Below are 26,409 nucleotides of genomic sequence, written 5' to 3' on the forward strand. Positions count from 1 at the left end.
TTTATATATAAGATATTGCGCGTAAAATATAAAGTATAAAGAACAATTTTAATAATGATAAGAGACTATGGTAATAATATAGAAGGGGCTAGTAGCTCAGTCCATTCCTGGTTTTACAGATTCCGGCTTTTCTCATTCTTGGTTTTACAGATTCCGGCTTTTCTCATTCCTGGTTTTACAGATTCCGGCTTTTCTCATTCCGGGTTTTACAGAATCCAGCTTTTCTCATTCCGGGTTTTACAGATTCCGGTTTTTCTCATTCCTTGTTTTACAGATTCCGGTATTTCTCATTCCTGGTTTTACCATTCCCCGTTCCTTTCCCCATTCCTTTCCCCGATTTCCCGTTCCTTGTTTTACAGATAGCAAAGTTGAACTGAACATTCCGTTTTTCACCTCATGAAAATTTTTTTCCATATCACTCACATATAAATATATATTATAATTTGACACTATATAAGTCAATCTATTATACGAAAGGGGAAATATATCATAACAAAAGGGGTAAATGTTACAAAAAAACTATTATAGGACTTATTTAACTTGCGATATATAATCTACCTGTTAATTATATGAAATAAAGTGTACAAAGTAAATGAAATATGCATCTACAAGGAAAGGAATTCTGAGATACTGAAACGCATTGTGAGATATGTTCTGAGCTATTTTAGTAGAATAGTCACAAGAATTATTGTCTATACGATAAGGATGTGAACATAATTGATTTTCAACAATGAATTTAGATTAATGTTTTCTGGTGCTGTTTGTCTTTTTGTTAAGTTGCAATACATTACCTGTGCATGTACACGAAATAAACACGCTTATCAACTTTACATAATATATCTTCATATATAGCATTTCATCTGTCTATATATAAGTATATCTCCTTATAGAATTCTTATATATTATTCAAATTACAGTAGATACTACTATTTATAATATATCAAAAATTATGTTAATTGGAGAATTTAAATGTTTTTTGTACAATCTTTCGTTCTGTGGGATTTCAAAAGACCTGTCTTGACAGATGATTCTCTTTTTTTAATTCGTTTGAAAGGAAAAAAATAATAATAAGTAGCTTTAATAAAATACATTAAAAAAACTAGAATAAACTTCATTTAGTTCAAACATTTAACAAGATTAAAACAAGATACGTTACACTATGAGTGATTCGAAATTTCCGGCATAAAGATAAAGTTCCATCCTCTTCGCCCTGAAATAGCTCATTGGAAATTGCGACCGTTCCCCGCATTGGCAATTGATCACTAATATCAGACAGAGAAGCTAGGTTTTCTAATAGGGACTTATCATTAACAGAACTAGCTGAATGTAACGTATAAATCTTGTTAAGAGTAACAATACTATTGAAAATAATGGTACAATTCGTGTACACTTCTCATTTTTACTAGGTATGAAGTTTTTTCTGCTTCTTCTGATCCTTGAAGCGAGCGTGGCACAAACTGATCCACCGCCCGAAAAATGCTTCAATGAAGCTATTCCAAAATACGTAACATGCAGACCAGTACATGGAAGACCAGCAGCCTGTCACTGCAGAAACATAGACCCATGTTATATCAAGTTAATAATCACTCGAAAAAGAAAGATTCATCCCACTTCATCTAATAACTACACCTATTTTGTAAACGGTACGTTTCATGGTCCAACCATTATCGCAGAAGAAAAAGGAATTGTTGTCGTTGATGTTTTTAATGAAATGGATGAAGACACTTCTATGCACTTTCACGGGATGCATCAGCGCAATGTTCCCTGGATCGATGGTGTAGGGTATATTACCCAGTACCCGATACCAGCCAATGGAAAGTTCAGGTAAACATGGGTGTGACACTGCAAAGACGAGAAGCAAAAATTTATATCAAGTATACTTATATATATTGTAAAGTATGCAACTTGCAGTACACTGCACCCTTTTACAGTATTAAACCACTAAATTTCTTTCAATACACAACAATAATAAGTACACATGCAGTATTGATTCAGAATAACCCTATTAGTCAACTTTTGCTATATACTTATTGTTATGCACCTACGATAAGATTTTCTGATACCATCATCTGCATATATAGGTATATCTTCCGAGCATTTCCTCAAGGCACACATTGGTACCATTCTCATATGAGATATCAAAGAGATGCAGGATTGTTTGGTGCTTTGGTAGTACACGAATCGCAACGCGATATTCACGAAAGATTGGGACCGTTCGTCGATGAGCCTGATAAGTATCTGTTGACGTTACTCGAGAGTTTGAAAAATGTTCAGCCAAGTGGGAATCCTGACCCATTTTGTTTACCTGATGGATCTAAACTACCCATACAATATGACAGCGTGTCATTCTTTTTAAATGGTAAAAAAATTGCAAAAGACATCCTAGGACATCGTGCTAATGAAAGTCATTCAGAATATTTTGTTGTTCCAGGAAAGAAGTATCGCTTTCGTGTTCTTGGAGCAATGGCGTCGAGCATTTTGATCATTTCTATCGATTATCACAAATTGCACGTTATCGCAACTGACGGTTACCTTGTGAACAAATTTACAACCGATTTTCTTATAGTGCACGTTGGAGAAAGGTACGATTTCATTTTGGAGGCCAAGAAAGGCATAAAACCTGGAACTAAATACCCGATCAATATTCAGACCCTCGCAGTGAAATGCGACAATAACAGCGAGGTAGCTGGATTAAGTTTTGCGTTTGTTGTCTACACGGATAAGAGTGGAAGCAAAAACGTACCCACAACCATTGCACAGCAAAGTGATCGTTGCAGCAATGCTCTGTCTCCTTGCAAAATATTGAACTGTCCCTTTTTACTAATTCCGACTGATTTTATTAACGATGGCACTTACATGACCTGCTATAATGTTAGAGAGCTTCGATTACTGTATCCTACACCAGAAAGGGATATTCCTAGTTCTAGTAACATCTCACAATTGTCATTCTTTAACTTTGAAGTCATTTGGCCAAAAGCTTTGATAAACGGCGTGCAGTTTTATTTGCCTGATATCCCTCTTGTCGAAAACACAGGAACTAAACAAGAATGCATATATCCGGTGGATTGTAAAGAACCTGGATCGAAATATTGCACACATACGGTCTATTTAAATAATTCCACCACCACAAGATTTGTTCTCTCTTCAATAATAACTCAGGGGAAACAAGATCCTGTGGACATTACACACCCAATCCACATGCATGGACACACGTATTTCATCGCAAAGATTGCATATCCTGACTACTACGACAACGGCACGATCAAGGCTCCAAACGAGGATCTTACCGTGCCGAAATGTGGTCCAGCAAGTTGGAGAGGAAGCACACCTGGGGGAATTACTGTCGACAGAACTACCGTTCGAAAGGATGTGATCATTGTTCCCGCAGGAGGGTATGTAGTTTTGGAATTCCTTGCAGATAATCTAGGATATTGGTTCATGCATTGTCATATCGACGAGCATGTCAACCGGGGAATGGCATTAGCCATCGGTGAAGCCCCGTCATGTGCCAGCAGCCCTCCCACACCACTTTTGAATGAAACTGATGAGTTCTGTTTGAGCGTTGATACGTTTAAAGCAAAAGAAGGAGAGGCAAATGGAGAATGTCGAGATGCTATTGCAGCCCCTTCACCCGGCCATATCCGAACCATCAGCGCAGTATCATTCTTCGGTCAAGTTGTTTGGTTTTACTACAGCTTTGTTATTTCTTCGTTTGATTTAAGGACATATGTCTACTTTAATGATACTCTTTGTGCACTGCACATCAACCTTTTTTTATATAATCAGTAAGATTCTAGAATTATACAATATAATTTGGGGTAATGAGTGCAGTTCTAATATTTTGTTGTTTTTTTAAGAATAATCTTGGTTGTTTCCTCCGGGAATCAATATGTAAGAAAATAACTTGAAATATGTAGTTCTTTTTGTAATGTATTTGTAAGAGCCTTCCAGGACAGTTTACTTTTGAATATTTTAGAAAAATTATCATTGTAGTTATCTACTAATTTAAATTAGTTGCCTGATGATTGCTTGTTGCATGAAACTTGAAGTAGCAACTTATTCATTTTAAAAAATTGTAATGAAAACATTAAATTAAATGGTGTACAAAATTGTCTTGTATTGAGCACTTTCCGTTCTTGAAGACGACAATATTACATTATTACATTTCCAAGTCGTGTCCACCTAGAGTTACTCATTTTTTCCCTACAATAATTTTTCTGTTTTTTCTTCCTTCCAAAATCACTTCAAAATTTTTTAAGATTTTATTTTTCCTTGTGTTGGCGTGTGTTTCTACTATTGTCCGTGATGCTAGTGGGTACATAACTCAGAAAAAGTAAAAGCACTGGCATCAATCCCCCCCCCCATAATTATAATTCCAATTGTATTTACTTCAATGGTGACCCCTCCCCCCATTCCGCCGTCACTGAATTCAATAATTCAGAAAGTGATATACAGACATTTCGTTTCTGTCACTGTGTTATCTCCCTGATATATGATCGTACTTTCAGTATTGAAATACATAGCTATTTCATTGGCTGGCAATTACGATGGCAAAAGGTAAACATGCTACCTGCTCCACGGGCGTTTCATAATACTGCGAGCGGGCGGGAAAATTAGGGAGCGATCGGCACTGCGGATTTTTTTTCCCAAACAATCGAAAGCATCAATATCACGTCACGGAAAACGGGTTTAGCTTGCCTTTCGGAGACGCGCGTGTTTCACGCGGGAATTTATTCAAGGCGAGATTTATTCGGCAAAGATATTTGTTCTCGGGACAAAATGTTCAAACAAGGAAAATAAAATAAACCTGTCAGCTAAAATGGTGTAATTTTTTCGGCCTTTGTTTATAATTTTTCATGTTCGAATATTTGTTTGTTTCGTCATTGCCATTAGCAAAAACAGGACCTATGACTTACACATAACTGAAATAAACGCTTTATTACAAGTTATTGAGGTTAGGTAAAAAAAAATCTAAAAACAAAACAAAGTTTCTCTGGCGCCAAAAATTCCACGTTTTGCTCCAGAGTTTAATTTATATGCAGCTTATAAGGCCTGTTTCAGACGTCAAACTTTTGATGTGTCGAAAATGTTGATGAGCTGAAGTCTGTGTCATTTATACAGTCGATTCGACGTCTCTAGTCCATGCATTTAAATTCTAACAATAAATTAATTCGTGCCACTGCAGCAGGGCCGTCGCCATGTCAGCTAAATTTTTGGGGAGCATAATAATATTCAAAATCAATAAGACTACAAAAAGTCGCATGTATAGACCCCAATGAAGCTTCTAACGACGGCCCTGTCAGACAAAGCGTCTGCTATTCTTGCACATCCTATAGCGATAATTGTAGTAAGAAATGCATGCGTCATTGACTTGCTAGCTGCTTAAGAGCGTGCATGCTTACCATAATTTATATCGAAACGGTCACAAGATCAAGTTAGCCATGTACCAGATTGTGTTAATTTGTTTGACCATCAAAATTATAGACTCTTCTTGCGTTCGTACTATATAAGATACAGTCTTAGATACTGTGAAACGATGAAGTGATATCATGAGCACGTGAATCCTGTGTAGTCAGTAAACGGGGTCTAAATAAGACCGGTTTGCGTGCAGGGCGTAAGGGTCTAATACGATGAACAGCTTTTGCAACTATTGTTATTGAATATTTTACTATTGCTTCAGCTTGAACAACTGGAAGATAGAATTTTACACCAAATCGCGGATAAAATATGAGACAAGCAGCGGCAACTTTGAGAATAAAACAATTCAACATTGCTAGGCTTTCTGTTTGCTGTTGCAAACACATTTTTCACAGTAGCCTATAAACTAGTGCCTAAGGAGTACCATATATCTTTAAAAAATTGGCCCAAATTTAGAGGCCATGAGCAGTACCACTTCTTTGACTGATGATTCAAAGGATGTTGGTGTTGGTATACATGTTGGATAGCAGATGGAGATATGGTTGATTAACACTCAGTGCCATTTTTTTCCTGATAACAAAAACAATAAAATCATCATCTTAGAAATATTAACCTAGCTGGTAAATTTAACTTGTGCCAAAATACAGGAGATTTGTGAATCAGCTCCTAGACCTTAACTTTAGCATTTCATTCCTAAACCAGGGGTCTATGCATGAGTGCTTTTGAATGCTTTTGAATATCAGAGACTTCTAAAAAATACTGATGTATAAGTATATTACAACAAGCGCATATTATATCATTATAAACATGCAGCAGTTGTATTCAAATTATAGCCAGTCCATGCTGTCTACTGGCAAGCTTAAGGCATACATATCTCGTTTAGGAAGCAGTGTAAATAATAGTAAGTATTCATATTTATTTATGTCAAGCTTCATAAAGCCGGGAGGAAGTAAAGAACAATTCGCACAACACACAAATATTCATTACAGTAAGTCTGAATTTACCTTCGATAAGAGACCTCGGGACCTTGCCCTTCCACATTTCTTAATTTCATCAACGAATTCGCACATTTGGCCATTTTTGAGTGTATAGTTTAAAACACTAAAGCTATGTCGAAATAATATAAAACGCCAAGCAAAAGACGACAGACGAAGTGAAATAACAGCTTACATGCTCTATTGTGACTTTTTATAGCTTTGTCTCAAAGGCTAACCGAATAATACCAAAATAATTTTTTACCTTAACAGTTTTACCATATCCTGATTATTCCATCGGTTACCACTTACCAGTTGCTAGCCACATGTACGAATGCGTGCCTATTTTTGATTTTAACCTGAACAACATTTATTTTCGGCACAACAACATCAAATACAGATTCTACCAACAAATTTACAAATAATGGTAATGGGTATGAAATGATAATTATATATACGGCGATATATTAGAAGCGTCTTGCTTTGCGCCAGCTTTTCTAATCTAAAAATGCATAATGTTGAAGCAATAACGCTATCGTTAGTATCATACTTTAGCCTGTAAAACCTGCCAAAACATTGCTAATTTTGGTGACGTGCATGACCATGTGAATTAATACGGTATAGTGAAAAGACAGCCATATAGATAGTGTATTGCTTGTGCATAATAGTACAAAAGTCGATATTTATTGTCCGCCTGATGGGCATAGTTTTAAAAAGCAGACAATGTTATGATTGTTGAAAAACCCACTAAGTTTATTGATTTGCAGGTTCTTGTTTCTTTTTCCTGGAACGTGTTCGAAGAATTACGGTTGCAACGTACAATATATTATATGCGCACTTTTTATTTACGTTTGCTAAACTTTACGTTCACTAAAGTGGTATAGCTTGCTTGGCACCAATTATATAATAATTATTGAGCTAATTTTGGGGAAATAAATTCAAAAGGAAGTCCTATGTCAGGAATTCATAATTTCTTTTATTATGATATCAAAATAAGTGATATTTTCCGCATTTCATGAATAATTTCCATTATCAGGACTGCAAATTCAGTTTGCATGACCCAAAATGTTAAATCCGATCACAATGATATACACTGAGTGTAACAACAGAATAAATATCAAATGCATGGTATTGGTAACGATAGGATTGACAAGTCAGCTATGTTATATTTGATAAAAAATAAAAAGAACCGATTATATGAACGAACATGCATGTAATTACACGTTCCTGCAAATTAATACACAGCAGCAGCGACTAGAATATGAAAATCTCTGCAAATCTCTGGATTGCAAAAAGTGTCCCTATATTGCTGTTTTGTGTAAAACTACGCTACAATAACGAGCCATTTACGATTCGTAAAGTGCACATTCCAAATGCACAAGATGTCGTGAAATTTCGTGACTCGTGGCAATTTGTAAGAAATATGTCAAGAGTTCTATAAACAGTAATTAAGCACTTGCATGGACAAGTTATAATTTCACCACTCGTGCGAAGTTATAAAAAATCAGGGTTCACGAGTTGCAGATAAACGAATAAGAAACATGGCAGAGTCTATTATAGAAGTCTCCAAGAAAGTTTTATGAATCGACGTGCTATTACGGATGTTGACAGAAATGTTAAGGACTATGGCCTGGGAAGTTCTAAATTACTAGTAGTAATTCTTTTAAAACTAGAATAGTAAAACTATTAGTACTGGTAGTAAATATGTACACAAAAACCTTTCTCAACATTTCGATCTCAGGGTTGTCATCAGAAAAGTTGGTAGCTACTTATTTTGTACTGTGTACCTTTCGTCAGATTAATTAATACATCTTCCGACTGAGTGCCTTACGTCGAAACGTCGATAAATGATTTTCTATTTCTAGATAATTGTTAGAAATAATAAGACGCTGCAATGTTTCGTATTCAATTCGTCACTCTATATTTCGTGACTACGACTCGTGAACCTTGATCCCTTACGTCGCGAAACGTCGAGAAATGTTTTTCTATTTCTAGATAATTGATAATAGACTATGCCATGTTTCTTAAATTCATTTATCTACGACTCGTGAACCCACGAGTTGTGAAATTATAACTAGTCTCTAAGTGCTTAATTACTAATAATTTTCTTGTATGATTGCATGGCGACTTTAGTAATTATAATAACTTGTAGGTACACCACGTAAGTATTAAATACTGCAGTATTTAATACTTACGTGGTGTACCTACAAGTTATTATAATTGCTTAATTACTGTTTATAGGACTCTTGAAATATTTCTTACAAATTGCCAGGAGTCAAGAAATCTCACGAATCTTGTGCATGTCCATGGAATGCGCATTTTACGAATGGTAAATGACTCGTTATAGCGTAGTTTTACACAAAACATCAACATAGGGACACTCTTTACAATCCAGAGGTTTCCATATTCTAGTCACTGCAGCTGTGTGTTAATCTGCACGAACGTTTAATTACTTCGTTGTAATTAAGTCTTTATTTTTTATCAAATATAACATAGCCGACTTGTCTACAGCAAAAATAGAGTGAACTATCCTCAAACAAAAACAAATCTTATACTACCAATACTATGCATTTCATATTTATTCTGTGACTATATCATTATGATTGGATTTAGCCTAACATTTTTAGGTCATGCGAAATTCAACATAATGCATTCCTGATTGTGGAAATTATTCTTGAAATGCGGAAAATATCACTTATGCATGCTGATACTATGATAAAAGCAATTATGACTTCCTGACATATAGGACTTCCTGTTAGATTTATTTCGCCAAAAATAGCTCAAAAATTATTATATAAGAAAGTTGGTGCCAAGCCAGCTATCAGCACTTTAGTGAACGTAAAGTTTAGCAAACGTAAATAAAAAGTGCGCATATAATATATTGTACTTGCGCAACCGTAATTCCTCGAACACATTGCGGGAAAAAGAAATAAGAAGCTGGATATCAATAAACTTGGTGGGTTTATTCAACAATCATAACATTGTCTGGTTTTTAAAACTATGCGCTTAGGCGGACAATAAATACTCGACTTTTTTACTATTATGCACAAGCAAACACCATCTATACGGCTCTCTTTACACTATACCGTATTACTTCACATGGTCACGACACCAAAATTAGCAATGTTAGGTACGAATTCGTACATGTGGCTATCAACTGCATGGTAAGTGGTAACAGATAGAATAATCAAGATTTGGTGAAAACTGTTATTATAGAGGTAGATAGATATAGATAGATAGATTATTTAGATAGATAGATTATTTAATAAAACCATTTTGCAGTTAGTAAGCTGAATTATTAAGACGTTAGATTATTTACAAAGGTAATTTAATAAAATCTATTACAAATACTGATTTATTCAGATGAACTGTTATTGAAAATATTGTTATTATATAATGAAGAGAACTAGATATTAAAAATGAGTTTTTAAAGCGATTGGTTTTACATATTAGAATGGTAAAACGTCTTATATTCCTGTGATGGTTTCTTTAATTTTTATTACATGGACGAGGTCGTGAAGTCGAGATTCGTTAGGATTCACGATTACTCTGCTGAAAAGTTTATCACACAAATGTTGTCTGCAATCAGAAAGTTTATTAATTCCCGCTTGCTCAAGGGCGGAGTTATATGAGGTATCATATCCATAAAAGATCTTCATCGCCCGTTTTTGGATTTGTTCTAAGGATTTGCTTAGGTACTCGGGAAGATTATAGTGATAAATTTGGCACGCGTACAGGAGAATGGAACGTATACAAGCTATATAAAACTTGATCAGGTCTTCAGGAGATACTTTGGCCCCTTTTAGTTGCACGATGAAACACAATCTTTTAGATGTCTTCTTGATTAGTTAATCAATTTGTATGTTCCATTTTAAATCTTTGCTAACTGTTATGCCGAGGAGTTTGAGTGAATTAACTATTTCAATGCTTTTTGAATTAACTATAAGATTGTCGTATTCGGGAAGCGATTTCGAAAATGACATTCTCACTTTTCGGGTTTACTTGGAATTTGTTAGCAGATGACCAGATCCTTAATCATTATAAGTAAAAGCTAGGGACCCAACTTGGTCTTTTGTGGAACTCCAGCAGGTACTAATTTCCATTCGGAAAGACAGTCATTAGACAGCTTAACTCTTTGTAATCTATTGTTTAAAAAGTCCCAAATCCAGTTTACAATATGTGGGTTTATGTCATAGTTAGACGATTTGGATATTAGAATGTTATGATCGATAAGGTCGAAAGCCTTCCGATAATCCAGGGGCCGGTTGTATCAAGCCCGTTTAGCTTAAACGGTGGATAAATTCAAAATAGAAAGCAAGTCTATCGTTTTATTCAACAAGCAAACTAAATGTTTTTAAGCTTAATACAAAGATACTGTCTACAACTACATATTCAGTGCATAATATTAAAGTTGACTCATTCAACAGAGTTGTAAGAGTGTTATTTAATTTTGACTTATCCAGCGTTTAAGCTAAACGGGCTTGATACAACTGGCCCCAGGGCTATAACTCTCACATCAGCACCAGTGCCATCTGTAGCTTGCGACCAATTGTGGAGTAAATTTACCAGGGCATGGGTGGTTGTTGAGTTAAGAGTTCCACCGTATTGGTTGCAACTCATATGTTGAAGAACAGCTTGTTTGACATGTTTGTTAACTACATAGTCTTCTGCTATTTTAGAAACGGTGGGCGTTAACGATATTATTTTATTGGTCGTAAATCATTATTCATATCAGTTATCGATGAGTTTTTCGGTATTGGTGTCACATTGGCACATTTCCAGATACAGGGAGACTGTTTCTCGGCAAAAGATCAGTTTATAATCTGGCAGGGAGGCATGGCCATTGGCCAAAACATCGGAAAAGTCCTTAAGTATCCAATTTGGAATATTATCTGCATCGCTTGCCTTCGAAGAAAAAACTGAGCTTAGTTGCCTTAAGGTTGAGGGCAGTTCGAAATTACTTGTGTCTAATTTATTTGTCTAATATATATTCTTGTTGAGTTTGGAGAAAAGCTGCATTGATCTTGTTTCCTAAATTAAATTTATCTTCATAGGATGGGTGGTCGTTAGATATTTATAAGTTCATAATGTCTTTAGTTGGTTTTATCACTCCGCATATTTTTTACATTCCGCCAACCATTTGATAGTTAACAGACTCACAGTGTTTGATAGTTAACAGATTTTCTTTCTCTGTTAACTCGATTTCGATAGCATCTAAATTTGGAGAGAAAATCTAGGGAAAGAGCTTTCTGACGTTTTTGAATAAGAGATTTTAACTGGCCTGTGTATAAATTTTTATACAGTGGTTCGGGTTAACTGCAAAATAGCAAGCGTTCGCAACGCATGTTGGGTCGTTTAGAATATGACGTTTGAATTTTGAAATGATACAACCACTGGATACAACATAACATAAGGGACTGGTAACTAGGTTACCTGCAAGGTAGGGATTGCTGCGAGCATTTTAGGGTCCAAGTGAATTGTTATATGAAATATTAGTAAACTAAATCCGCTTTAACTAATAGCAATAGCAGGTTTAAAACACGTAAAGTGAACCTCTATTGAGCGTTAACTCGCTGGGGCTGTACATGAATTTATACCTGTTAGCGAGAACACTCTGTCAATTACGTCATTATAGGTCAATATATGCTATGTAATGTAGTTCGTATGAAAAACATCGTTGTGTAGTTCAACTGTTCAAGTTCTAACTTTTATCTCGAAATTGTTTTGAAATAGGCTGCCGGTTTATATTATGATTTCGCGAGTAAATTTGCTAAGCAAAAAGATAAATGTTCAACAAAGTATTTGCTGCCCAAAGGATTTGTAGATTGCACTCGGCAAAAACGAATCGTCTGAAAATAGCCATTTTTCAATGTCATAAATACCAACTTCTACGATGTTGGATAGAGATACGAGTTGCGGCTCGTTCAAGTCAAAGTCTTTAGAAGCAGCTAGTTTTCAAAATATTTTAATATACGAATCACAACAGTATTAATAGGAATAATAGGAACATTAGGCAGAATTTTGCGCGCGTAGCGACATTTTCCACCGCAACAAAGTTGACAGCATTGTACTTTCCAGTTTCCGCGCGGAAAATATTGTAAATATTAACAAAATAGAACATTTTTGGTAACATGGATATTTGTTTTTGAAATGTGCTATTTGTCTTCTTGTGAGAGTCCATGTAAATGTTTGGCTTCATATGAAGAGTAACAAAACATCATTTGATACTTTGAACTTTGAACGCGCTCGAGAAGACGTGTAATCAGAAACCACGTGAAGATCCGGTAAAAGCACTAAATAACAAAAATATTTAGGCATTTAGCTCATTGAAAAATAGGAATAAAAACATATACCTATGCTTTAATATAAAATAGGTCAAACATTGCACGAATCTGAATAATTCAGTCAGGCAATTTAGACGATCAATTGCATATTTTATCTGTGACTGTGTCATGTTATTAAACACGACTCGCAAGCGTCAAGCCGCATACTTGAAACATCACTTGATGCAAAATATGGAAATCAGCAAAAGAATACAAATGCCAATGGATAAAAAGACTTCTGTATGTAAGACTTGATTTGCTTCACAGCAATGACGGCTCAACTGCTCCAGCAAAGCGAATTAGCAGTTAGCACATTGGATAGTATATATCGTATATATAGTGTATCGTATATAAACAGTATGAATCTAGCTGCGATCGATTGTATGCTTTTAGCGTTTCATAAATATATAGAAGTTAAATTTGTAATCAACTGTAAACGTAACATATGAACGAAAGACAAAATATCTTACCTTGAATAGTCAAAATAGAACAGAAGATTTAAAATTTGACATTCTGTCCGTCGAAATCAAAAAGTACATGGATATGAGCGAGTTTAAAATTTGTGTTCTGCGCATAAAAAACGCGCACGACCACAATTCCTTGCGCTAAATAAAATTTAGTTCAGAACCCCCTCTCTGCACAAATTAGACTGCTGCTACGCTCGCTCGCTTCAGGCTCGCTCGCTCCGCAGCAACTATGTTATGGCCTGGTCACTAAGCTCTGAAGACCTTGTTTTCGAATCGATGGCACGAACGTCGGGTCAAAGTAGCTTTTCTGAGTGTGTTTCATCAACGTCGACGCCATGTGGTTCAACATCACTGAATTAGCAAGTGCATTTCAGTCCTTGCATAATTGTGAATCGGTGGAGGGTTAAAAGTTACGAATGATGAGTCTCGTAGATATAGAAATAGCACAGTCATTGTTATTGAAATGTGCCCCAAATGTGATACCAAAATTGATCTTGAGACATCTGGAAACAAGAACCACGGTTGGAATCCAAGAAATGCCATGGATATCAATCGAAGGAAGGTTTACTCAGCAATGGAGATGGAAGTGGGTAGAGATGGTATGTCGGTTATGACCTCTGTGTGATGTTTTCTACATGCCTCCTTCTTGTCATCCCAACGCCTGGAATAATCATGCCACCGCATTATATGAAGCCCACAAGAAAGCAGTTTCAGAACAACTGCAGAAGAGTAGAGATAAAGTCTTCTCACACCACAGTTACAATGAGTCAGATGTTGCGGAGATTGCTGTGAGTTATGATGGCACATGGTCTAAGCGAGGGTTCACTGCAAACTTTGTTATTTCTATTGACACTGGTGAAGATCTTGACTATAGTTTTGAATCCAAATTATGCAGAGAACTCATGAAGTATTCAGACAATCTTGCTCATTTTTTCAGAGATTGTTCTTGGCGTATTTTTGTACAAATTGATGAATGCTTTTTTCGCACTGAATTTTTTTTAGTGTTTTACACTAGTATTGTGGATGAATAATATTGTGATGTGCTATTCAGTGCTATTGCAAAAGAATAGAGTGTTGCTTCAAAAGCATTCATAACAATACTGAGACTGAGATGTAATCTATCAATACAACTTGCATATATCAAGTTCTGATGCTTAATCTATCACTAGATAGAATTCAAATATTGTTGGTATAAAAATTCACTTTTCGGTCCTCTACAGTTATATTTTTTCCTGGATGGTAATCTGTCATTATATTTGTGTAGGTAAGGCTAAGAGCTTTAAAATGATATATGGCATGTGGCATGTACATTAAACCATAACAATCAAAGCACTTTCTTTCAACAACACTGCAACAATGTCAAAGCACAAATGGAACGCTCCACCCATTCCTTGAAAACAGTGCATGTGACATTTCAAATGCCATATATTAAACGACCCAACATACGTTACAAACGCTTGTTGTTTTGCATGCAGTCAAACGGAATCCGCTGTACTTCTCGCAGACATAATTCTATTCAGTCCAAGTGTTAGAGTAATATTAGTTATGGTAAAATGACATGAAGAATTAGGACGTAGAGGCGCGAAAATAGCAGAGAACTGATGAAACTGGCTTGAGAACAGAGCGAACGTAGAAATGTAGAATATAGACATGTAAGGCATTAATCTATTGAAAAGATCAGATTAAATATATTCTTTATACCTAACTCTTTATAACACTGGTGGCAGCGGTGGAATATCTGTTAAATTTTGATACGAAGTCGAAGTGTTTATTTGGTTTTATATACGAAGTAAAATGGCGTCTGTTACAGCATCACTTTGGGATTACACGGATGGATCTACAGTCGAGAGTCACCTAGATCAAGTTGAATCATATTTCGTAGCGAAAGAAATAGAAACTGACGCAAAACAAGTCGCGTGCTTGCATTTGTCATTAAAAGGGGAAGCTAAAGTGTTCTTTAGTCGTTTAGCAGCTAGTCAAAGAGACACTTTTGTTCATGCAAAAGCAGCATTGATAGAGCGGTTTCAATCAAAGAAAACTGTTACAGATTGGCAAAAGGAACTGGCTGACCGTCGCCAAAAACCGGGGGAGTCTGCTGTTGAACTTAAGTATTCAATACTTCAACTGGTTAAGAAAGCTTTTCCAGAGGTCACAGATAAGAACACATACGATTCTATTTCCCTGGCACACTTTCGCAACGCGTTGAAAGGTGATATTGCCCACAAATTGTCATGGGTTATGGCTGACACTGCGACTCTTGATGAGCTAGTACAGCGTGCAACGAAAATCGAGCAAACCAACTCAACAGTTTCTGCTGTTTCCACTAGCAGAATGGGAAGTCCTCAGTCGGTTGAAAGTCCTGAGGTGGAGATCATGCAAAAGTTGGAAGAACTAACCACTAGTCAGCAAAAGTTGGAAGCATCTGTTGCTGCCATGCAGAGCAAAAACCAGAGCCAGCGATCAACAAGGTCATCAACCAAGTGCTTTAACTGTGGGAAGGTAGGGCATTTTGCTCGTGATTGTCGTTCAAGACCCTGGGTTGCCCGGGATGGCCAGAGAAGTAGCCAACCATTCTCTGGGGTATGCTTTCGATGTCAAAAGGCTGGACATCGAGCCTCGCAATGCAAATCCCCTAACCCACCGCCATCGGGAAACTAACAGGGGCTGGAGAGGATATCCAGCCCTCTCCAGCCACTTGCAGGACTGGAAACTATAATCGTTTGGTTTCAGCTACAAACATAGAGGATTCAACTTTTAAAAACATAGAGATTAAGGGAACAGTTGGGGGTCTACCTTGCACATGGTTGGTGGACACTGGGGCACAAATAAGTGTACTACAAGAGTCTTTAGCATCACAAGCTAGAGGGTGCAAATTGAACTGCAAATTTGCCCCCCCATACTGTAGATGGTTCTGGGATGGGAACAGTTTATGATTTAGTCACTGATTGTCAAGCGGGTGATCAGCACATACCTCAACACCGGTTCACAGTGGTTAAGAAGTCAACTTACCTAGCAATTATTAGCATGGATTTATTGCCTCATTTAAAAATGCATTTGTCAATCGGCTCACAAGTATTTGTATCAGGCAATGATAAATTATCAAACCAGGACAGTGGTAACACAACCTCGCCTCGAATTTGTCGTATATACGCATCATCAACAGTGACTGTGCCCTCTAGGTCAATGCAGGTAATTGAGGGCAAACTGGACGGTGAGCTATTACCGGGTACTGTGGGTCTTATCGAATCTGCATGGGGGGACAGGTCAGAGCGCTTTGGAATAGGGTGTGGTAGAGTCTATGATGCAGTAAGAGAGGGTAATCGTGTTCTGCTGCATGTGACAAACCCTACTAATACTCCCCGTCAGGTAAATGCTGGTACAATTTTCGGACAGTTTACAACAAACATTGTGGAACCTGTTGTCATTAGTGAATTGTCAAAACATCCTGGTAAGTCTACTAAAGCAGATAAAGCGGACAGGGCACAAAAGGTTGATAAACTGGCTCGAGCAAAGTCAGATGAGTCACAATTATCAGCCAGCGAGAAACGACGACTTTACAAAATGATTCAGAAGAATGGGGATGTCCTTTCTATTGACGGTGAGACAGGTTTGACCGATGTTGTTGAGCATGAAATACCCACCGAAGGAGCTCACCCAATTTCCCAACCACCTAGGCGAGTACCATTTCATAAATTAGCTGATGTAGAGGATTTCGTGCAGGATAGTCTTGCAAAAGGCGTTATTAGACCGAGCAAAAGCCCATGGTCCAGCCCACTCGTAATGGTGCGAAAAAAGGACGGCAAAACCCGATTTTGTGTTGACTTTTGCCAATTGAATGAGAGCACAGTTGGAGATTCATTTCCCATTCCCCGTATTGATGATAGTTTGGATGCGCTGGGGGGGCCAAGCTCTTCACTACGCTTGATTTAGCCAAGGGCTATTGGCAAGTCCCGGTCAAGGAAGCGGACCGTGCGAAAACTGCCTTCTCCTGTCACAAAGGTCTATTTGAATTCAACACCATGCCTTTTGGTCTTAAGGGGGCTCCAGCAACGTTCCAAAGGTTGATGACATCCGTATTAGGCGAACTTAATTGGCAAATACTTCTTATATTTGGATGACGTCATCATTTTTTCGCGCAGTTTCGAAGAGCATTTGGTGCACCTTCAGCTTGTTTTCAACAAGCTGAGAGTGGCTGGTTTGAAATTGAATCCATCGAAATGTGTTTTTGCTCGTGCAGAAGTTCATTATTTGGGGTTTGTGGTCGGTTCAGAGGGAATTAAACCCGACCCAAATAAGACTAAAGCGATCCAGCAATTTCCACGGCCTACCACTGTCCAGGAAGTTCGCCGGTTTGTTGGACTTGCCTCATATTATCGACGTTTTATTGATCGTTTTGCAGATATCGCCGCTCCGTTAAACGAACTTATCCGAGCAAATGTTAAATTCTCCTGGACAGAAGCATGTGAAATGGCATTTTGCACTCTGAAACGCCGGCTCACATCTCCACCAGTTCTGGTATATCCCGACTTTAAGCAAGAATTCACTGTCGAGACAGATGCTAGCGATCTTGGCCTGGGTGCGGTTCTTACACAAGATAAGAAAGTAATCGCTTATGCATCCCGAACACTTACTACCGTCGAAAAGAATTATTCCGCCACAGAAAAGGAATGTTTAGCTGTCGTTTGGAGTTTAGACCAATTTAACATGTATTTGGAAGGGAGACACTTTACAGTCATCACGGATCATAAGCCATTAACATACTTGCGACAACTTAAAGAGCCTAGAGGAAAGCTAGCCAGATGGCGCGTCTGCCTTGATATTTACGATTTCACCATTCAACACCGTCCTGGAACGTTAATGACTGTTGCTGATGCGTTAAGTCGTGCACCCATTCAAGCGGTAACTATTGACGGGGTATGGACAGATAGAGAATTGGGCGCGCTTCAGATGGAGGATGCAGATATTGGCGTGATTTATCGCTGGGTTGCTACTCGGGTGAAACCAAAGAATATCAAACGTCATGTTAACAGTTTTATCAAGACACATGGCAAGAACATCAACCTGGTCAACAACGTACTAGTTCTGAAAACAGCACGTCATGGACGGAACATTGTACAAACGATGATCCCGCAATCGGAGGTACCACGTATACTACAACTCCTTCATGACCAAGCAGGACATTTTGGTGTCGCCAAGACCCAACATAATGTTGGAACCCGATTTTTTTGGTTTAATTGGAAACGTGATGTGCAGGATTGGTGCCGTTCCTGTGAAAGTTGTCTTCAAAGAAAAGGGGTGCAGAAAGCAGACCGACCACCGGTGGGAGAGCTGCCCATTCCTAAACAACCTTTTCAATGTTGGCATATGGACTTTGTTGGCCCTTTACGCAAGACACCACGGGGAAATAGGTTCATATTTTCCCTTACCGATCCACTCAGCAAGTGGGTAGAGGCTTTTCCAGTACCAGATCAAACGGCGAAGACCACTGCTGATGTAATTTTGCGAGAAATTGTTTGTCGATATGGTATCCCAGAAGTTCTACACTCCGACCAAGGCAAGAACTTTGAGTCGGAATTACTAAAAGAGCTACACAACCGACTAGATATCCGACGAAGTCGCAGCGCACCGTACAATCCCCAGTGCAATGGGCAGGTAAAACGGATGAATCGGAATATTGCAGAGCGTTTAGCAATGGAAATTGAAGCCGAGGACCAAACGGACTGGGACGAAAAACTGCCGATTGCATTGGCCGCAATTAGGACAACAAGTAGCACAACGACGGGAGAGACGCCATTTTCTGTGATATTTGGTTTCACCTGCAGAAATAAAGCTGATATGATTGGCACTGAGAAACTAAACCAGCTCAAAGGAAAAGAAGCAAAGGATTTCTCAAAAAAACTGTCTTTCCTCGGTCAGTTACATACAAAAGTTCGAAATCGAATTATTAAGAAACGTCAGCATGAGTCACTTCTATGAGCACGAAACGTCCGTTTTAACCGCTTTAACCGTGGGGAGAGAGTGTGGATTTACCATCCGAAGAAACCAAAGGGCTCAGCCAAGAAATTAGTCGGGGAACGCTTTCAGGGCCCTTATATAGTGGTTAAACACATTGGAGATACCTCCTACGAAGTGGAACCTGTTTCGCGAGGGGGAAGGAGAAAGGTCGTAAATCATCGTCGGAAAAAGGACTACGAGAGGCCACAACGTTTACAGTCTACGGATAGCGAGGAGAGTTCAGATTCCGACGATACGAATGACAGAGCTTCAGATTCTAACTCAATGGGGTCTCAGGAACTTAGACTCGATATAGATGGTGAAGAGGTCCTTGGACCTCAGCTAGATCCAGAACCTGCTGCAGCCCGACCACACAGAGAGAGAGACGAGCACCAGATCGGTATGGATTTGGCCGAGTTAACTTGCGAACAGCATTAGATAATGAACAAGCAGAAATTGGACTCTGAACTTCTGAATAGTTTAAGATAAGTATTTAGTGTTGTGTTGATATTGGATAGTCTGGAAGGGAGGAGTGTTAGAGTAATATTAGTTATGGTAAAATGACATGAAGTATTAGGACGTAGAGGCGCGAAAATAGCAGAGAACTGATGAAACTGGCTTGAGAACAGAGCGAACGTAGAAATGTAGAATATAGACATGTAAGGCATTAATCTATTGAAAAGATCACATTAAATATATTCTTTATACCTAACTCTTTATAACACAAGATATATAATGTCAGTAAAGAATTGACACTTTTTCAGTATCCTGTGGATAAGTTCAAAATAGAAAGCAAGTCTGCCGTTTTATTCAACAAGCGAACAAAACGTTTTTAATCTTAATACAAAGATACTGTTTACAACTACATATTCAGTGCATAATATTCAAGTTCACTTATTCAAGGAAAAATGTAAGAGTGTTATTTGATTTTGACTTATCGGCCGTTTAAGCTAAACGGGCTTGATAAAACCGGCCCCTGGAGAATACTGATTGTTCATCTCTTTTGTGTATTTTAGTATATCAGCGATGAAATACAAGGTTACGGTCGAAACTGGAGATCTGATTGGTGCTGGCACCCACGCATCTGTTTCAATTCAGCTTATAGGTAATATATAATAAGGGATATAAAATTCTCTATATATAGAATTGAAAAATAATATGCATTTGACAAACTCAATGTTATTTCTGTTGTTTAGCTTCTAAACCGTTACGTTTGCCCGGAACTATGCCGTCATGCATCTTAAGTTAAAATATTCCTTATAAATTTTTAGGCAAAAATGGAGCAGAGACAAAGAGATTTCCATTGCACAAATATTTCGACAACAATTTCAAGAAAGGTGAAACTAATACGTATGATGTTGAAGGCGATGACGTTGGTGATATTGCAATGATCTCTTTAAGTAAGCATGATTTACTCCTAAAGAATGATTGGTATATGGCTAAAATCGTCATAGAGAAGGCTAATGATGAAAGCAGCAAGTATACATTCCCTTGTTATCGCTGGATTATTAAACACATGGTAGTTTTCGAAGGAAAAGGTACACAATATTAAATGGTCAAAGAACGTTAAAGATCGTTAAAATCATATCCGTCGTAGGTTGCCAATATAATTAACAGGGATCTACACCGTTTTTGTACAATTTTTCATTTAAGATATTTCTACACATCCATGCAGCCAAGTGGAAAAAAAACCTATTGGAATTAGGCCTTCGATATTGCAAGTTTTATTGTTATTATATTCAACACGAGAACTTAAAGTGGAAGTTAAGTCCGTTCTGTCCATCAGCTCTATTCATAACAATGCCCGCTGCTGTTCTCTGATTTCGCACCTTTCGACTTTTTCAAAACATAAACTCTATCCCATATCCATGTATAGAAGCGTACCGAACCTAAATAGAAAAAAGATAATCCAAAACAATAAGATAATCAGACGTATTTTTAAAGGATAGAAGTTACATACGGACTTAAGAAATCTGCTTGTTTGATTACCAATTACTTGTATGTATGGAAATGCCTTGTTAATTTTGCTCCCATATACTATGATATCTTTCAGCGATATTACCTAATTCAAAGGAGAATGTAACAGTTTTGGCAGAACAACGTAAAAAAGAAGTAAGTGGAAACAGGGAGTTGTACAAGTGGAGCTCAGGCACTCAGGATCTTCCTGGATACATCGATGCTAAAGACCCATCGTCGCTACCCAAGGACGTGCAGTTCACCGAGGAAGCCACGCTATCTCTTTTCAGTGTTGGCTTGGCGGAATTTACGAACATTGGGTTGAGCCGCCTGTTTGAGCTTTTGGATTCCTGGGATAGCCTTGATGATTTTAGAAGCCTCATCACTCCAGCCATTCAGACCCCTCTTCCAGATGCTGCGGAGTATTGGAGAGATGACGTCTGGTTCGGGTCACAATTCTTAAATGCCTCAAACCCAGAAGTGATCAGAAAATGTGAAAAGCTGCCTCTAAATTTTCCTGTAAAAAATGAAATGGTCAACAATCTCCTGGATCGGGGTTATGATTTGAAGAAAGCTATCAAGGTAACTAGCATAGTCTGTTTTGTAACGTGTCAGATGTTGTTTGCTTTACAGACGACAAGATTTACCCCGCAAGAAGCATGCATCTGTGATATTACTGGAAACTACAAAACGGAAATTATACATGGCCAGGAACCAATAAACATTATCAATTTTTGCCATCATAGCAAGGCCTGATTTTCATCGTTGACTACGAAATTCTTGAAGGCATCAGCACAATGAACAAACCAAAAGATAAACGCTACATAACCGCAGCTATGGGGCTTTTCTATCTGAGAAATAACGATGATATGGTGCCTATTGCCATTCAACTGGGACAGCAACCTGGAAAAGACAATCCAATTTGGACACCACAGCAAGATTCTGAGTGGGATTGGATTATGGCAAAACTGTGGCTTCGATGTGCCGACACACAGTATCATCAGGTTAGATTACCATTTAGATTGCTATGTTTTGAACCTTTGAGGTTGCTCATTCACGACACCCCGATAGACTGTGTCTTGATTGTTGTGGCAACAAATTGGTGTTTATTATATGTGTACAGAGATTTATGCACAGCAGAATGATGAAATAAAAATCGTATTTCACTGTGTAAATTAATTTCATGCAATTTGATTGGACGTACGATGTTTATCACGTGTGAAAAAATGCCATACACGGCTTTTGATTGGACGTACTATATTCTTCACACGTGAAAAATTGTCGTATGTCATTTTGGGAGCAATTTGTTTACATCTTTCAAGATGGTGTCGAAATATAGGAGTGAGATTCAAAACATAATTCTCATATTCAAGAGATTTTTACGTTCAGCACATTCTCAAATCTTTCGGAAAGAATATCTAACTTCAATTGAACAAAATTACAATGAAACTGAACGGTAATAAATATGTTTTGATGCATAAAATTTCGATTTTTGTTGCTCACTGTGTTTTTGTATATGAAAAGCGTGTCGTTGTCAAATTGATCTCTATAAACATTTAATAACCAAATTTCTTTATTGTTGGCTCGTTTGTACGATTTTTATTATGAACTCGTTGTGAAGAATTGCAAACGTGCTCGTTTGTTTTGCGATCCTTCACAACTCGTGCATAAAAATCGTACGCACATGCCAACCATGAAGTAATCTCTATATACCTACTGCATTAATTAGGGACCTTAATTAAGATGCACCAAATCTACGACGCGAACGTGACATGAAGTCAGCCGGTAGTGTTTGAAACCCAATTTTAATTAGTTTTACCTACTGCTCTGAAAACAGTATTACTTCACGTCCACAACTTGGTGTATCTTAAGGTCCCTATTATCTTATATCAGATTTTTCTCTTTTATGCAGCTGTCACGTACTCAAATACGCCCACTGCCATCACTCCTTAGTGTACTTGTTCCCGGATCAAATGTTAGGATAACCTACCTCATGCCAAAATATAGGCCAAACGAATAAAATATAGCTAATTCAATTTCACAACTACAGATGATTACACATCTTCTTCGGTGTCACTTAATGATGGAACCAACTGCTGTGTCTTCTTGGCGAAATTTGCCCTCTGTTCATCCGATATGGAAACTTTTGTACCCCCACACGAAGGGTATTATGGCCATCAATACGCTTGGGCGAAACAAGTTGATCTCACCAGGAGGCATCGCAGATAAAGTGCTGAGTATAGGAGGTGGTGGTCATATTGCTTTGATGCAGAAGCACTACAGAAGCATTACATTTGAAAGTTATGATCTAAAGAAGAACCTCACTGAACGGGGTGTTAAAGATCTTAGGAAGTTTCACTACAAAAACGATGCTTTACTTCTTTGGGATGCCATCCATCAATTTGTACAAGATGTCATATATATTTACTACCAAGATGATAAATCTGTTAAAAAGGTAAACATTGCAATTCGGGCGTCTGACTTACCAAAACAGAAAAATTCTTAGTTTGTGTAATAATATATAGCTATGTGTGTATGTGTGGCTTCAGAGCTCTGGTCACATTCGCGAATATATTTAAAGAGGAAAATTCACCAGAGCTATGTTTCCTTAGGATAACGAGATTCAAGACAGGATTCGTGATCTTCATGAGAACGGATACCGTTTTGGAAGTACTAATGTTGATAAGAAAGTCCCAAAATCTTTCAGCAAGCGTGGAGAGCTGATCCATTTTCTATGTATCATAATATTTACCTGCTCTTGTCAACATGCTGCTGTTAATTTTTCGCAAATGGCAACTTACGGTTTCCATCCCAATTCTCCAAGTTTGATGAGACAACCACCGCCTACCACAAAAGGAAAGGTCGACATGAATATGATCATGTCCTCATTGGCAAATAAACACCAAGCGGGTGTGGTGGTTTCCGTTGTGAATGCCTTAACTACGATTTATCCCACAGAGGTTAATATTGTACAATATATCTTTTGTAGCTATTAAAACATGATAATGCGATAAATAACAAAGGTCTTTTCAAAGGCAACAAAAATCCAATTTTACACGTAATCTTAGACAATCTTAGACTGGTATCCGGTGTACGATATTTGGTGCCCTTGGGCTCTTGACGGCGTGAAAACACCTTTAAGGCAACAAAGCATGCATAAACGCTAAATTTAAACTGGTTTTAAATAAGCCTCATAATTAATAGTTAAAAGTGGCTAATTTTCTCCATTTAGAAATTTCTTGGCGACTTCTCTGACAGTTTGTTTGGTGATGCCTCGGCACAGGCTGCCATTGCGAAATTCCAAAGTGAGCTTGACAAAATTACGCAAAAGATTCACGAGAGAAACAGTGGTATGATCAGTCCTTATACATGGCTTCTGCCTGGTCGAGTTCCAAACAGCATCGCTATATAAATGGCAAGAACTATACCCACCTATCATTTCTTAAGAGTACAAGTGTTAATGATCTAAAAACAAGGTATTTTAGAAGTTATCATACGTAGTAATTCATCGGCGATGTTCTACGATCCAATGTCGGTGATGAATTGAAATAGATAGTTTCTTTCAATAGACAAATCTGTTTATGTATCAATGACTACGGTCACATACAATTGTCGTCGCCGATGAATTTCAATATATGAAAACCAGGCAAAATATCGATACAGTGAGTGGCGTAACTAGAACAATAGTTGGGGGGAGGGTGTATTTTCAATTATTGCCCGACGGATTTCTTTTGTAAGTGCAATAGTTGATAATAGAAATCCGTCGAACTGAACTGAGTATATGAATATACACCTCCAATTATCGTTCTAGTTACGTCCTTGTATGGATATATATTGTATAATTATTGCAACATAATTAACTAATGCACTGTCACGGTAAGAATTTTCATCCATTATCGATCAAGGCATTGCCGTTTTAATTTCAATAACGTTATGATTGATGTGAGTTGACAAATACTTAGTGTAATTCTGTATGTCTCTGTTTACTATGTAGTTCTAAGTTAACATTTGACTGAAGGTCTTTTCTATTTTTGTTATATGACATGGGAAGACATGTGGAAATGTGAAGAAATATTTCCTAACAATTTGTGCGAATTTTTCTATTTCATATTTTGTATTTCATATTATATATGGCTATAAAGGGTGTCTCAAAAAGAAAATCGCGACTTCTACCTGCCGCTTAAATAATTAAATATTGGGTCAACCGCGATTAAATTTTTACCTATATAGCAATAGTTATATATTCAGCCTACTTTTCATTTTTATACTTACTTTAAATTTGCATAGCATTAAGTTGTTCTCATATTACTATATATTATACAATCATCTTGGAAAGGTTGAATGGACCAGTAGATCGCACCCTCCGGGATCAGCAAGCTGGCTTCAGGCCAGGCAGGTCATGTATACATAAATAAAACCGAAGGTAGCTGGCACAATATAGACCTGACGAGAGAGCACTCGCCAGAGTGCTTTCGAAACAAATTTGTAGTTCTTTATGTGTAAATAGCTTTGTATACCTTTCTTGCCATTTTAAGGGTCCACAGTAATTGGTTTTCACTGTTGTGGTGTCCCTGCCATTTTTGTCCTTGTTTTGTCCAGACGCCTGTTCGACGTCCTGTCATTTGTATTGGCAAAGTTAAATAAATAAATATGTATGTGTGTATACGTATGTATACGTTGTATATATGTATAAGATGTGTATATTCATGTATGATGCAATATATAATATTATATATGATGCATTCAAATCCATTCAAGTCCATAAAAAGTCTCAAAATAATGGTGTGGGGTTTATTTTTAAGGACATTCGTTGCGTCATTCACACAGGACGGGAATTCAAGAAATTGGTTGCTGTAAACGTGCGCGACGTCTAAAACTCTTTTAGGTCAGGTCGTATAGGTAATTATTTCAGTGTTTCTTTCTAATGACCCATCGTATTTATATATAGCCACCGTCAAAAATACTTTGTTAAAAACTTCCTTTTGTGAGTGCGCATGTCTCGTTATAAGTGGCTACGCATGCTTAGGTGATTTTAAAGCCTGAAAGACGCACGCTATACTGTAGTCTTGCACGAAACAGAATTTTATTCGGTACGTGTCCAAGAGGACAAACATTGTCATTGGAGTTGGGGTTTTTTCAAACTGGGCCCATGTATAACACATTAACACTTCGTCAGCTACTTCAAGAATTACCGACGCAAAACACTAATCAAAGTAATATATGTGTAAAACTTTACTTTTTATATGCATTTGCAAAGTGTTGCTCGGGAACAAACAT

The 26,409-nt window shown here is 37.5% G+C and overlaps 2 protein-coding genes across 2 annotated transcripts; both read left to right on the forward strand.

Moving 5' to 3' along the window:
* Positions 1 to 1,408: 1,408 nt before the first annotated feature.
* LOC114541110 (oxydoreductase ptaK-like) lies at positions 1,409 to 3,789 on the forward strand. Its single transcript, XM_028561090.1, has 2 exons — positions 1,409 to 1,824; positions 2,082 to 3,789. The coding sequence occupies exons 1-2, from the start codon at positions 1,409 to 1,411 to the stop codon at positions 3,787 to 3,789; spliced, it is 2,124 nt and encodes a 707-aa protein (XP_028416891.1).
* Positions 3,790 to 9,235: 5,446 nt separating this feature from the next.
* On the forward strand, positions 9,236 to 24,575 carry LOC114541102 (allene oxide synthase-lipoxygenase protein-like). Its single transcript, XM_028561078.1, has 8 exons — positions 9,236 to 9,348; positions 20,193 to 20,281; positions 20,448 to 20,714; positions 21,230 to 21,714; positions 21,879 to 22,136; positions 23,183 to 23,587; positions 23,745 to 24,092; positions 24,365 to 24,575. The coding sequence occupies exons 2-8, from the start codon at positions 20,203 to 20,205 to the stop codon at positions 24,542 to 24,544; spliced, it is 2,022 nt and encodes a 673-aa protein (XP_028416879.1). The 5' UTR covers positions 9,236 to 9,348; positions 20,193 to 20,202; the 3' UTR covers positions 24,545 to 24,575.
* Positions 24,576 to 26,409: the final 1,834 nt, after the last annotated feature.

This window comes from Dendronephthya gigantea, unplaced genomic scaffold (genome assembly GCF_004324835.1).
Source record: "Dendronephthya gigantea isolate DGI-Jeju-01 unplaced genomic scaffold, DenGig_1.0 000266F, whole genome shotgun sequence".
In the NCBI taxonomy this organism is placed as follows: domain Eukaryota; kingdom Metazoa; phylum Cnidaria; class Anthozoa; order Malacalcyonacea; family Nephtheidae; genus Dendronephthya; species Dendronephthya gigantea.